The following is a 12,736-nucleotide window of genomic DNA, read 5'->3' on the forward strand; positions in this document are numbered from 1 at the left end:
TCTCTGTGTCATTCAACCTGTGCCACTTCACAGTAAATGGTCTAATAACCTTTACCGTGCTGATAAAACAAGAAAGGGTATTAAAAACACTTATTAAAAAATTATTTACAGCTTTTAAAAACAGGATATAAACTTGCTGAAAATGCAGATTAAATTTTACCTCTTGCTAAAAATTTTTCAAATTTTGAATGACTTATAATTCGGTTAAATTACTGATATAAAGATAAATAGAAAGTAATTTTACAAAAACGCTTACACTTTACCTTGAAAATATTGTTCATGCCTGTAGTAATAATAAATTCGATTCCCACAATTAAATTAAATTATGGCTCATTTTCTTTATTCACTTTCGTTTCTTCCGGTTTTTGATATTCGTTATAAATTTGTATACAATTCCATTATTTTCTTGGTCTATCCCTTAGGCAGAGTATTTTCAACAAATTTCATATTTATACTATTTAATCGAAATACGCAATAACAACATAACGTATAAGAATTAACCTAACTAAACCAATTCAGTGTTAAGGAACCAGATGATTAAAACTTACAATATGAAATACTAGATATAAATAAATGCATGCAAGTGTGCGACTCCCTTTCAGCGTCGATTTTGGAGGATTGTTAATGGTAGTTACATAATATGTATATGTGCGGGCTCCAATGAGGTGATATTACATGACTGTGCGTGGTGTCTATAACGTGTATTATGTCCCTCATATGAGGCCCACAGCATGAGGGGACCAAACCACACTGAATGCCCTATTGAACATTCTCTTCAACTTGTAGAGTCCAAAGAGCAGCACCCAGTAGCACATGATGAGCACGAAGATGCCCACAAAGGTCACCATGCAGCGGTTGGGATTGTTCCAGTCCAGAATGGGATACACATAGTGATTGCCAAATCTGCATGAGAATAGTGAAAGGTGGTCAGTCTTAAATACGGGGCTATACGGGTAATATTCCAAGTACTCACTCATCTGTTCCCCCGCATAAATGGTAGATAAGAGTGAATATAAAGAAGAATATCGCCAGACTCATCGCGTACACCATGTGCAGTATCCTCAGCGGAAATGCCACGACCAGGAAATCGATCATCATCATCACAGAATTCATTCCGTGGGTGAGTATGCTGATGGCAGGGAATCGCATGGGCTTGTCTGTAAATAGGATTAAAATAAAATCAAATAAAATAGAGTAAGGTATGTACAGCTTGCACTCCCATTCCCAGCAGTTCCATTCGAAACAAAGTGTATATTAAGCGGAGATATGGCAATACTCACTCATTTTTCCATGGAGAAACACCCAGTACACTGTTGATATGATCAGAGCCAGCGAGAGGGTCATGTTGTATAGCCACCAGTAGATTTTCAGACCCCTCGTGGTCTCCGCCTTGTGGCCGGACTCCTGTACCAGGCTCCGGGTGCTCCTCACATCGAAGTGCCAGCAGGTGACTTGCACGGCGGAGATCAGCATGGTGATCGTGCAGAGTCCGAAGCCCCAGTTGGTCATGTAGATGAAGAACTTTCCGTCGCAAAACTGAACGATGACGCACATGATGTACACGCCCAGGAAAAACAGGGCCCAAATCCATCGGTAGAGCAAGTATATTGTGTTGGTCTCATCTTTTTGCCACTGCAAGGCGAGAATGATATAGTTTTAGTCATTAAATTATTTATTAATATTATACATGGGCATTAATTTATTGTACATTGTTGCTCTGGCAGCGATTGATAGCGAATCCTTATCGCGCGCCCCAGCCTGACCCTTACATGATCATCGATTAATGATCATGTAATATTTTAATTAAAATATTCCACACCTTTGCCCGCGTTGATTAGCGAAAACAAATATGCTAACGACAGCTAAGTGCTTATCATTCGCAATTACGTAGTCGGAATTAGGGCCTGTCCCACTGATATCGCCTTCGGATCACACTATTTGGGTAGTGCGTAGTATTTTACAAATGGATTTGTTTAGAGCTTAAACATTGCGGAAATAACTTCTTTGATTCGCCAGATTACGCGATCCTCCTTGGAGGTTTATGGACATGTTTACTGTCTGATAAGGTCTACCAAGAAATTTATGGCAAGCGCCAAAACTATTGTCTGGTTCCTATTTTGATTTGATTAGAATTTCATTCGTTAGAAATGTGTAATCACTTTTAGGGAATAGCTTCAACAACTATTCGAGGTTTCCAGCACTTTGCGAATTAAAGGGAATTTATTTTGGGGATTTTTAAATGACTCATAATGTTGATGCATACATTAATTTAACCGTTTGGTATTTTCTTGATTATACTCAGAATGAATCGCCAAAAAGGGGGCTGCAAACTACATTATTGTTATCTAACGTGGTAGCATACCCTATAACTCTCATGTTTGCTTATGAGTGTACAAATTTCTAGTCATACTCGATTGCTTTCATTCATGAACAGTTGGTTAAAAGCATAGTTCTATATGTGGGTTACACTTTAGTGTGCTCTATGTGTGATATTTGCCTAGAGCAGTACAACTTTGTATAGAGCCCAGCTTTTAGTTTAGCTGTGCTAATTAAATACGAACTAATTAACAATGCCTGCGTGTACAGTTTATTCTCACCATAACATTTTATGTTCTCTGTGAACTGCCCCTTTTTGTTGAGCAAACTCTAATGAACTTTTGGTATATAAGCGCCTTTTACCTTTTAGTGTATATTCCTAATGGATGAAAAGCATACATTGCCCTACGGAACTCAGGTTATGTTTTGGCCTAAGGCTGTGTTATATTGTTGTTACAGGAATTTTTAATAGTTCACTTTTTCGGTTGTCTCGCTTATGATGTTTTTAATAGCACTTATCTGCTTAAATTGCTGATAGCCGTCGTCTGTGCAGAACAATAAGTTTGGCAATCTCTGTCCGTGGAACAACATTTAAGTGCATTGAGTAAGCCCCAACTAACCCCTTGGGTTTTCATATTTAAGGAACACGTGCCTCTGTGATCTCACACGAAGTTTTTGCACGGCACCCCAATGACAGTGACTACTATGTGTGTATGTACTTATTTTCGCTACTGCTATTTGTACTGCTCGCATGATACCACCTGAGTTGTAACAGCACCGATAAAGACTGTTGTGTTTGGGGGAAAATTACGTGAAACTGTCCTCACCTGAGATCTGTAGAACAAATGAACTCGATTGTACGCAAAGCCGAAATTCGCCCTTTGCAATTCCTTGTTGAAGCTCTTGCAAAAGTCGTCGAAAAGTTGCATTTCATATGATTTTCTTATGTATTTATTCAACTTGTTTTATTTATTTATTTATTTTTCTTTTTATGTACACCCTTATCGCGTGGACGGGGCTTTCTGGTTTGCCAGGAGCGAAGACTTCCGACCCGAGTCGCGTTTAGCCGGCTACTGACTTCACCACTTTTTCCACCGACTTTTTGAGTTATGTTTACGACCGACACGAGCGCCGAACTGGAGAGAACTGAGAGATAAGTCGAAATACGAATACGAGCAAGGAGCGATGCCCTGCTCTCTGCGGTGATCTTGAAAAAATTAAGTTATATTTATATATGCTTCTAAGGTACGGAGGGATGGGACTGTGGGGCTATTGGGCAGCTGATCCAGTTGGCACGCGCACTCGAGCTCTTCAGACGGCGGACTGAATGCCGGATCGGATCGAGTCGCATCGAATCGGTTCGGATCGTATCGGTTCAGTTCGGATTGGATCGATACGCAACCCGATCGAGATTCGATTCTAGTCGGTGTACTACCGGGAATTGACACATTGACTGCGGGCGTATCATGCTTTATAGCGAGACATCGCCACCAAATTCAATTTAATGTAATGTGGAGCATTTGCCCGCCGAAAAAGTGTCAAATAGCAAGTATCGCCCTCTGGGCAATGGGTCGATGGGAACCGTTTTACGAGCGGCTTTACAAGTATCGGTGTATCAGTATTTATTGACAGCACTCACATATGTCACGATTGACCAGCACTGAACTTGAAGCCATGGAGGTCGGCCAATTAAGATCTCCATTAGCGACATTAATACCCGCAGTGGATGCTCGAAATTCCAGCTGACCTATATTTTTGTGGATTTTTGCAGAGCGATAAGCACAGTGGGCTAGGTGCTATCTAATCCATCGGAGAGGGAACCTAGCTATGCACCTCAAAATAGCTAATTGGCAATGAATTGAGCTCTGTGTATTAGATAAGCAAAAATCTATTTTTCTTTGCAGCATGTGTGCGTTATTTTTCTTTTTAGGTAGGAATCATTAGCCGGATTCACGTGCAGTCAGCCTCTATCAATGAAAATTTTAATGAGAAGTTGCCACTGGTGATGTATTATTATTTGCAGATTATTAATCATACTACCTGCTGGGCAATCATTATCAATTTCCGATTTTATGGAACTTTCAACAGTGAATAAATAACTTCCACACGATTTTGCTTTATTTATTATCATTGATACCCTGTTATTGAGCTAGTCAACAAGCTGCACTGCTGTTTCAATTTCTGCCTGAACTTGGAGCAATTTGAGCGACTAACAAACGGACGGCATCGATTACACTGGACATTCCATTATCACTTATTCTACATACCCATTTTGTCAAATTCCCACTCAGGTCGTAAATAATCAAAAGGGCAACTAGATCGATACCCTATGTGACCACGCCATTGGCCGACAACAAGAAAGCGAAAGTGTCGTTGGCATTTGTTGTAAGTAAAGAAACTTCCTCGTTCTTGAATAAATTTAATTTTGCTCTGTAATTGAAAGCCAATTTCAACAGAGATGTATTCATTTAACCTTTGCCTTGATTCTGTGGGAACACCCTGAGAACTTACAGAATTTTGTGCAAAATTTTCAATGAACGGCTGTTTCAAAATCAGAGACCCTGAATTTATTAATAGAATGCTCGCATTGCAAATCTAAGAATTTCCCCATAGAATTTCCCAAAACGAAACGTATAAAGCAAACTTTTGAGCAAAACTACGACAACTTTTAGTTTACCTACTGCATACATAAAAAACACCCTGTTTTGCCATAAAGCACTATCTACGTTGCTTGTCTGTCTTACCATATTCCTTATCACAGAACCCATGATTCATTCAGCGAAGTTCAAGTAAAATAGTTTTCTATGTTCCCTGCAAATTTGAAGTTCAATACTTCGCATCAGCAAAGGCAACAACGTCAATCGATTTTCATTCACTTTGAACATATAATAGTCGACCCCAATAAATTGCGCAAATGAGGGTGACAGACACTCCCTCTTTAAGTAATAATTCATATTTATACGCCTTAAAACACAATTAACTCACATAATAGACTTGGGAATTTTTTGTACCTCTCAACACTAATATTCATCACTAAAAATAGTCACTTGAAGAATACTTTTTAGAGGGAAAATCTAAAATCATTAATGTTTAATGACACTTGATTCTTTGAAAAGGCACAAAAAGATTTTTTGTGAGATTCTTAAGAAAAGTAATAGTTTTTACGGCCCTTAATTTGAAGGGCTTTCAATCAAATATGATTATGAATTGATTACTATTCGGCGGACTCTTATCGCAAATGAGTCTGGGGGTATATGACTGTTGGCTTGTCAAAGAGGAAAAACCGCCAGCACTTGAGGAGCACGTTTGTTTATGAATTTGTTTATTAGCTTGCATATGCGAAAATTCCCAAAAATGTTTAAAAATTCAGGGCCATCGATTGCTGTGGGTCTGGGCCCAATCAGGATATTAACGGTGCGGCAAAAGTTCCATAGTTCCATTCATTGACCACTCGTCTGAGTTCAATTCAGTCTATGACTCTGACCGCAATTGTCCAGGTTTTTGGGCTTATCGAAGTCGTGTGCTGCCGACGAAATTGACATAAACGGTACTTGTCCAGGTGATAAGGATTCAGATAACTGAAGCGTTGCCTATCACAGCCGATTACCCCGCTTCAAGCCGAAACGATTTGCGGAAAAAATGGCCATCAATTCAGCGTACTTGACACCTGCGCCGCTTGGCTTCGCCAGTCTGCGATCTACCGGCAAGGAAGCCACCTGCTCTGGACCCTATTGGCCCTCCTAGTCCAGCGAAACCGACGACGAGTTCACCCAGCCACCGAGATGCGTGACCGGAGCCAGGAGCCCTGTTGCCTGCCCCTGAAGGAGGAGTTCCAACGCTCCAAGTTCTCGCTGCACCACGACGATCCTGGCGTCTTCTGTCGATCGCAGTGGCAGAAGGGCGATCGGAACATCATCTGGCTGCTCTACCGATGGATTCTGGCCGCTTTCTTCGCCGCCGGCGTGATTGGCAGCCTGGTTCAGTCCTTCAACGCTGGTCGCTGGTTCATTTATCTCACGGATTGGGGTTTTTCCCTGTGCTTTTATTGCTGCACCTATGGCGCCATAATCGCCACCATCTACTTCATAAAGCCCTCTTATTTCGGTGAGTAAGAGTACTTATTAAAGTAGAACTGTTTATTAGGCCCCTTTCTCCGGGAACAACCAAATTAAAAATATATTTCTAAGCATATTATTATAAAATTATTTCTTAAATTGCACCAACCTAACCATTTCATATGCGGCTGAACATAGCTGTACACTAACTATTAATGATCAAGATAAGGCGCAATGAGCCAATATAAATTCGACCTCTGGAATATTCCACAGGTTCATAGTGGGAAAGGGCTTAGCAATACTTGTCCCAAAAAAAAAAGTAATAAACTACTGCAACTTTCAGCTCCTGGCAGTTGGGCACTGAAGATCTACTGGATATCCCACTACACAACTGTAGTTCTGGCCATGCTGATCACCCTGGTTTTCTGGGCCGCCCTATATCCATGTGAGTTGTGCCCATGAATAGTCAGCAAATATGTACTTATGATAGTTTCCTATACCCTATAGCCATGCCTGCAATGGGTGCTGAGCTGTACAACTTGTGGGCCCATGCGTTTAACTCCATTTGCCTGGTCTTCGACTGCTTTGTGGTGGCTTTTCCCACCAGAATTATGCACTTCGTGTATCCCTTTGCCGCTGGCATTGCTTATGGAGTTTTCTCCTTGATTTACTTCTGGGCTGGCGGCATAGATTCGTAAGTAAGGCGCTACGAAATGTAAAACAAATTATTATTTGCATGTAATATTCACAGAATGGGCAATCGCTTCATCTACTTCATCTTGGACTGGGAGCGACCAGGTCTGGCCATTGGAACTGTATGCGGATGTGTGGTTTTGGTCAGCTGCTTTTGTGTGTTGGTCTTTGGATTCTACAGATTACGTATCTCTATTTACGAGTCGTGCTGTAGGAAACCTGAGGAAATTCCAGCTACTAGTGCTTCACCCAAGGAACCAGTGCAAACTGTTTGAGTCTAGTTAAAGTTTTTATTTGGTTTCCAAATAGAAGGGCTGTGGATTTTGAAAATTCATTTGGATCATTTTTTGAATGACCTCCAGAGGTTCCACTAAATATTTTCCATTAATCTACCTCCATGAACACAAGCATTCACTGTGAGTAAAAAGAAATATTCATACAATTAGCCACGAGCTTGCTGTTGAATGAATTATTTAATACTTCAAATTGAAATTGTGTTAATGTTAAATTGATAGTGAATAAGCAATAGCAAATTACCTTTTAATATTAAACATTTCTGTTAAACAATGAATGGATCACGGTTTTTTTTGCAAATCACTTCAAACAGGCAAGTTGTTTGTTAATGCATATTCCTATTCACACAATATTTTGAATCTATATACGAATATTTCGGTCTATAGAAGCCATTGTACTCCTAAACACATACATGTATAATGTGCTTTGATTTGGCAGTATCAATGGCCACTATAAAATGTAATTTTCGTATCTGAAATCGATTTGGTAGACAGGTCGATAGTGGCTGTTCAAGTGTTAGAATGTAGCTTTGCTCTATATCTCAACAACCACTACTGATATGGTTTCCGTGATTCGCTGCTGGGGAATATTTTTGAGCCGATCCGGTTTATCATGGACTCTGATCAAGAATTCCCAACGAGACCTGCTATTATAAAAAATTACTTATTAGAAAAATATTATTACTACCGAGCTAAGATCATACGATACTTGGAGTCCAGTAATGACCAATTGTTTTATGCCCCATCGGTAAACCAAGAAATTCCGAAAATTACGTTTCAAATTCAAATAACTTTTAATTCGGCCAGATGTGAGATGTTATGTTCCTCGTTATGACCGCTCTTTTCCACGTTGGGGGTCTTATCGAGGGCGAGCTGTGCTGCCGAATCAGACCTAAAAGTTCTTAACAGGATGATAAGGATCGTGATAGTACTTGCGGCTTGTATCACACGATTACCTCTATTCAGAGCGGTAAATGTGGCTATTGAACACCTGTTCCTTAGTCAGTCTGCAGTGTACCACCAAACTAAGAGCTAGCTCCATCCGATAATGAGTGACCCGAGCACAGAGTCATGCTGCCTGAATCTGAAGGCGGAGTTCCAGACCTCAAAGTTCTCGCTTTACCACGAAGACCCTGGCGTCTTCTGTCGATCGCAATGGCAGAAAGCAGAGCGGAATTTAATCTGGGTTCTGTATCGATGGGCTCTGGCTGCTTTCTTTGCCGCTGGAGTCACTGGCAGCATGGTGCAGGATTTCAATGGATTTCAATTTATTTATCTCACGGATTGGGGCTTTACACTGTGTCTGTTCACCTGTACTTACGGGGCTGTAATCGCAACTATTTACTACTTTAACCAATCATATTTTGGTGAGTACTAACTAAGCATTCTGCAAACCTAAAGATAAGCATCAGTTGTAAAAAGTAATATCAGAATTAAACCGGCAATCAGTATATAATAAAATGTTTCAGCGCCCGGACATCGTGCTCTGCAAATGTACTGGATCTCACACATGGAACTATCCATGTTGATTACCACCGTCTTCTGGGCAGCCCTTTCATCAAGTAAGCTAAGTTCTCAAAATCTGTATAACCCTTTTTTAAGGACTTTACGTCTTTCTCTAAGCCATGCCCGAAGTGGCAGGTGAGCTCTACAACTTGTGGTGCCATGCATTCAACTCGATCTGCATGGTCTTCGACTGCTTTGTGGTGGCTTATCCTAACCGTCTCATGCACTTTGTGTATCCCTTATGCGTTGTGCTTATATTCATGGTGCACTCCTTGATTTACTATTGGGCCGGCGGAACTGACATGTATGTAAAGTTAGGCAATCTTATCCAACTATGATGAGCTTAATATTACTTTTGCAGCGACGGAAATCGCTTTATCTACTTCGCCTTGGACTGGGCACGACCTGGTCTGGCGATTGGATTCGTTTGCGCGAGTTTGGCATTGATCTGTTGTTTTTCGCTCGTTGCCTTTGGAATTTACAGGTTGCGGATTTCAATGTACAACTGTTGTAGCAAAAAGAAGGAGGAAGTACCGACCTCAAAAGCTACTCCCAAGGAATCATCTCCAACTGTTTAGGATAAATTCTAGCAAATTTAATAATTTTCATCTTATTGAAAATAGCTGTGCTTAGGCCATTTTCTGGACCACGGCGAACTGCAGCGATTGGATTTGGTTGGACCATTTCTCCAGGGCATTGTACCGCGAGGCACTGCTGTTGATCTTGTCCAGCTGCAGCACCTGATTCACCTGGTCGATGCGTCCCTTGATTGTGCTGGGGATGAAATAAACGTTAGTTAAGTTCACATCTTCTTTGGTAGTTAAATCTTACTCATCTAGGATGCAGGACACCAGCAAGCTTTCCACCTCAGCTGGCTCAATGTTCAGTGCATTGGCTATGAAGGGTATTGCAATGTTCTTATAGGGCCTGATTAGTTTTATAAGCACCTGGGTGCGAATGTTGCGCAGCAAGTCCTCGATGTGTTCCCGTATAAACTGATCGGCCATGATGTTGCTGCGGTGTTGCCTTAAGATGGTTTCAAACTCATTAATGTCATTGTTTTGATAGGAGTTGACCAGGTTTGTCATAGCCAGGATTTCGGGGTCGTTCTTATACGGTTTGGCTTCCTGTGAGTCAAAAGGATTTATGCCTGATTTCATCAGCCTGAAAATGAGTTGAATAATTAATAGGGCAATTATCTCTTGTTTCCTGTATTACATACATGTTGGCTAACACCAAGTACTTCAGGCAAGTGGTTCTGCGTGGCGAACCGCTCTCATCGTAGTTCTTGAACGCCTCAAAGAAGTCCGTGTGTGCCTTTTCGAACTCGCCCTCTCGTAGATGCATTTTACCGCCGCACTCACGGATCACACCCATGATGAGGGGATGGGGAATGGCCGACTTGATGTGGAGCGACTGTTCATAGAGGGCCTTTAGCTTCTTGTTGTTCTTCTGCACCGTGTACATCTGAATCTCCAGGGCATAGATTTCCAGGAGCTGGGTGCCCTTCTTCAGGTCGTCCTCGCCATCGTCCGTCTGACAGCTTTGATGCAACTGCTTGAGTATCTTCTGCAGCTTGGTGAAGTCACTGCGGTCGAAGTAGAGTTTGCCCAGCTTGGTGTTGGTCTTAAACCACAGCCGATCGTTTTTGGCATCCCGCAAAGCATCCAGCGTGGTCTCGTAGAAGTTTTGGAGCAGTGCCATCTGAAATCAGGCATATTGGTTAGTTGCAGAGGATGCTGATGGTTTTCTGACGAATTCACATTTTTCAGAGATATGTATTGAATTGAACTTAGCAATGATCTTCGCATATTCATACATTTTGAATAGGAAAGGGTGTGCATTCAAAGGAAGCACACTATTTTCCCGTACTCACATTCTTTGACGTGGATATATAGTCCAGGATCGAATTGATGCTCTTCTCCGAATGATTCCTGGTGACGGCACTCTTGATGTAGGTGAGCAGCTGCTTATAGCGCACCATCATTTCATCGTAGTTGCACTGGAGGGACGAGCCATTAGCTTGGGTTATATGTCAACCAAGTGCATACTTCCTTACCAGCCTGAAGTTGATCTTGATCATCTGCTTCAGCGCCTTGAATCCCCACTCTCCTTTTTCGCCATTTTCCAGGTCGAGCACCTTCTGGAAGCTGGCCAACGCCGCCTTGGGCTCCTCCTCCTTCAGAGCCTTGCTGTTGTAGTACTGATTCTCCAGATCCACATCCGGTTCCGAGTTGCTATCCTCGGAATATTCCTATATGTATGTTTTTTTGTTAGAAGCGGGAGTCAACAGAAGCCGGCTTTATGTGAATTCGGCGAAAGCAGCCAAATCGCATAGTAGTTACCAATCCATAATCCTCATCATCGTCGCACATAAAATCGTCATCGTTGTCGGACATTTTGCAGGGCTTGGCTTTATAAATTACGCTTTACGAGCAAATAATTGCCAATCTAAAATAATTTTGCTAGAAAAAACACAAAGCACAAAAACTGTGTGACCGTTTAGTGACTAGCAAAATATTGCTGCCAAGTGTGGCCATCAGCTGTTGAAATCCATAGCTTTGACTATTAGAGATGCCCAAGCTAAATAGTGACTGCTTGATTTTAACTTGATATCGATGGTTTCTTATTAATTGTAATTTAATCGCAAATTTAAAATATTAAAAAAGATAATAATAACTCAAATGGTAAAAAGCTATATTCATGGAGTATTCTTCGCGTCTGAATTTTAATTTCGGCAACCTCCATTAATCTTGCAAAATGTATTTGAATAACAAATTTAGAAAGAAAAAAATTATTCATACAGAGCTGTATTTGAAATATATGAAAATATTGTTTTTATGTCAAATGGCCGACATTTAGTTTCGAAATTCCGTGACTGCTTCCCTGCTACCCAACGGCTGTAGCAGCTCTGCCCATCCCTGGTTCCAGACAGTGCTGCCCATCACTTACATCGCCATGTAAATTCATCCTTTTTGACAAGAAATATGAGGTACACAAATCGGATATCGAAACTTTTAATTTATTAAATGCAGACACAAACACAGCCTAACCAAGCGCCTCCTGCACATCCTTCCCCGTTGCAGTTCCGCCAAGAGAACGCACACATCGGCGGATCGTAACTCGCAACCGATTTCGGAGGCGCTGCTCTCTCAAGTGGACAAAAGCACCCAGAATTTGCAGTTACTGGAGATTGCTTCGGGCTCGGGACAACATGCAGGATTCCTGGCGCCCCTGCTGCCCAACATCAGCTTCCAGCCGACGGAGTACTCACGAAACCATTTCGGTTCGATTGCTGCCTATGCGGGCGAGTGTCCCACTGGAAATATTCGCCCACCATTCCATGTGGACATCACACGGGAGCCCCGGGACTGGGAGGTTCCCCCAGCACCTGGCAGCTACGACTACATGTTCAACTCCAACATGATGCACATCAGTCCGTGGATCTGCTCTATAGGACTATTCCGGGCTGCCGGACAGCTGCTGAAGAAGGGCGGAAGGATGTTCACGTATGGTCCATATGCGCAAGACGGCATCCTCGTTCCCCAGAGCAATGTGGACTTCGATTGGAGCCTTCGACAGAGGGACGCCTCCTGGGGCGTTCGCGACATTAAGGATCTGAATGTCTTGGCGGCCGAAAACGGCCTGAAGCTGGAAAAACTTGTGGAGATGCCGTCAAACAACAAGTTCCTGACCTGGCTAAAGCTATGAAGTAGTGTACTAGACTAAGGCTATTGGGCGATTAGCGCCTCCTAGATAACACCGTTTATTTTGGCGGCAATAAAGTTTATTGTCGTCGAAGTGCCTGCTCATCAAACTAGGCCAAGTGGACAGAGCGAGGTGAGGCGAGAGTGCGGGAATTGACCCTGAAAG

The 12,736-nt window shown here is 42.0% G+C and overlaps 5 protein-coding genes and 1 pseudogene across 6 annotated transcripts; 3 read left to right on the top strand and 3 right to left on the bottom strand.

Annotated features, from left to right (window-relative positions):
• Positions 1 to 313: 313 nt before the first annotated feature.
• On the bottom strand, positions 314 to 3,669 carry LOC6541619 (protein rolling stone). Its single transcript, XM_001969227.3, has 4 exons — positions 3,144 to 3,669; positions 1,281 to 1,632; positions 974 to 1,157; positions 314 to 903 (listed from the first exon to the last, which is right to left on the bottom strand). The coding sequence occupies exons 1-4, from the start codon at positions 3,243 to 3,245 to the stop codon at positions 714 to 716; spliced, it is 828 nt and encodes a 275-aa protein (XP_001969263.1). The 5' UTR covers positions 3,246 to 3,669; the 3' UTR covers positions 314 to 713.
• On the bottom strand, positions 3,139 to 3,678 carry LOC113564038 (annotated as a pseudogene).
• Positions 3,679 to 5,767: 2,089 nt separating this feature from the next.
• LOC6542016 (protein rolling stone) lies at positions 5,768 to 7,595 on the top strand. Its single transcript, XM_001969228.3, has 4 exons — positions 5,768 to 6,420; positions 6,715 to 6,816; positions 6,879 to 7,065; positions 7,123 to 7,595. The coding sequence occupies exons 1-4, from the start codon at positions 6,099 to 6,101 to the stop codon at positions 7,337 to 7,339; spliced, it is 828 nt and encodes a 275-aa protein (XP_001969264.1). The 5' UTR covers positions 5,768 to 6,098; the 3' UTR covers positions 7,340 to 7,595.
• A 440-nt stretch (positions 7,596 to 8,035) lies between these two features.
• LOC6541355 (protein rolling stone) lies at positions 8,036 to 9,451 on the top strand. Its single transcript, XM_001969229.3, has 4 exons — positions 8,036 to 8,724; positions 8,827 to 8,919; positions 8,981 to 9,167; positions 9,225 to 9,451. Exons 1-4 carry the CDS (start codon positions 8,406 to 8,408, stop codon positions 9,439 to 9,441), a joined length of 816 nt encoding a protein of 271 aa, XP_001969265.1. The 5' UTR covers positions 8,036 to 8,405; the 3' UTR covers positions 9,442 to 9,451.
• Positions 9,437 to 11,414, bottom strand: LOC6541411 (COP9 signalosome complex subunit 2). The gene is made up of 6 exons (XM_001969230.3): positions 11,209 to 11,414; positions 10,923 to 11,117; positions 10,740 to 10,865; positions 10,086 to 10,567; positions 9,695 to 10,027; positions 9,437 to 9,637 (listed from the first exon to the last, which is right to left on the bottom strand). Exons 1-6 carry the CDS (start codon positions 11,260 to 11,262, stop codon positions 9,493 to 9,495), a joined length of 1,335 nt encoding a protein of 444 aa, XP_001969266.1. The 5' UTR covers positions 11,263 to 11,414; the 3' UTR covers positions 9,437 to 9,492.
• Positions 11,415 to 11,744: 330 nt separating this feature from the next.
• On the top strand, positions 11,745 to 12,735 carry LOC6541654 (UPF0585 protein CG18661). Of its 2 annotated transcripts, none has more exons than XM_001969231.3 (2): positions 11,745 to 11,855; positions 11,911 to 12,735. In XM_001969231.3, the coding sequence occupies exons 1-2, from the start codon at positions 11,851 to 11,853 to the stop codon at positions 12,572 to 12,574; spliced, it is 669 nt and encodes a 222-aa protein (XP_001969267.2). In that variant the 5' UTR covers positions 11,745 to 11,850; the 3' UTR covers positions 12,575 to 12,735. The 2 variants fall into 2 exon arrangements, with proteins under 2 accessions (XP_001969267.2, XP_026834018.1); XM_026978217.1 differs by having other exon boundaries at positions 11,755 to 11,855; positions 11,950 to 12,735.
• The last annotated feature ends 1 nt before the right edge of the window (position 12,736 follows it).

The sequence above is a fragment of the Drosophila erecta genome, unplaced genomic scaffold (genome assembly GCF_003286155.1).
Source record: "Drosophila erecta strain 14021-0224.00,06,07 unplaced genomic scaffold, DereRS2 tig00000055-arrow-pilon, whole genome shotgun sequence".
NCBI lineage: Eukaryota > Metazoa > Arthropoda > Insecta > Diptera > Drosophilidae > Drosophila > Drosophila erecta.

What these genes read in the sequence shown, in the direction of transcription:
- LOC6541619 (XM_001969227.3), bottom strand. Translation starts at nt 3,245, where the DNA reads ATGCAACTTTTCGACGACTTTTGCAAGAGCTTCAACAAGGAATTGCAA. An exon ending in GTTTCTCCATGGAAAAATGA is followed by an intron (nt 1,158 to 1,280) that starts GTGAGTATTGCC and finishes TCCTATTTACAG; the next exon opens with ACAAGCCCATGCGATTCCCT. An exon ending in TTATGCGGGGGAACAGATGA is followed by an intron (nt 904 to 973) that starts GTGAGTACTTGG and finishes ATTCTCATGCAG; the next exon opens with ATTTGGCAATCACTATGTGT.
- LOC6542016 (XM_001969228.3), top strand. Translation starts at nt 6,099, where the DNA reads ATGCGTGACCGGAGCCAGGAGCCCTGTTGCCTGCCCCTGAAGGAGGAG. An exon ending in CATAAAGCCCTCTTATTTCG is followed by an intron (nt 6,421 to 6,714) that starts GTGAGTAAGAGT and finishes TGCAACTTTCAG; the next exon opens with CTCCTGGCAGTTGGGCACTG. An exon ending in CTGGGCCGCCCTATATCCAT is followed by an intron (nt 6,817 to 6,878) that starts GTGAGTTGTGCC and finishes TATACCCTATAG; the next exon opens with CCATGCCTGCAATGGGTGCT.
- LOC6541355 (XM_001969229.3), top strand. Translation starts at nt 8,406, where the DNA reads ATGAGTGACCCGAGCACAGAGTCATGCTGCCTGAATCTGAAGGCGGAG. An exon ending in CTTTAACCAATCATATTTTG is followed by an intron (nt 8,725 to 8,826) that starts GTGAGTACTAAC and finishes AAAATGTTTCAG; the next exon opens with CGCCCGGACATCGTGCTCTG. An exon ending in TGGGCCGGCGGAACTGACAT is followed by an intron (nt 9,168 to 9,224) that starts GTATGTAAAGTT and finishes TTACTTTTGCAG; the next exon opens with CGACGGAAATCGCTTTATCT.
- LOC6541411 (XM_001969230.3), bottom strand. Translation starts at nt 11,262, where the DNA reads ATGTCCGACAACGATGACGATTTTATGTGCGACGATGATGAGGATTAT. An exon ending in ATATATCCACGTCAAAGAAT is followed by an intron (nt 10,568 to 10,739) that starts GTGAGTACGGGA and finishes GCCTGATTTCAG; the next exon opens with ATGGCACTGCTCCAAAACTT. An exon ending in TACTTGGTGTTAGCCAACAT is followed by an intron (nt 10,028 to 10,085) that starts GTATGTAATACA and finishes ACTCATTTTCAG; the next exon opens with GCTGATGAAATCAGGCATAA.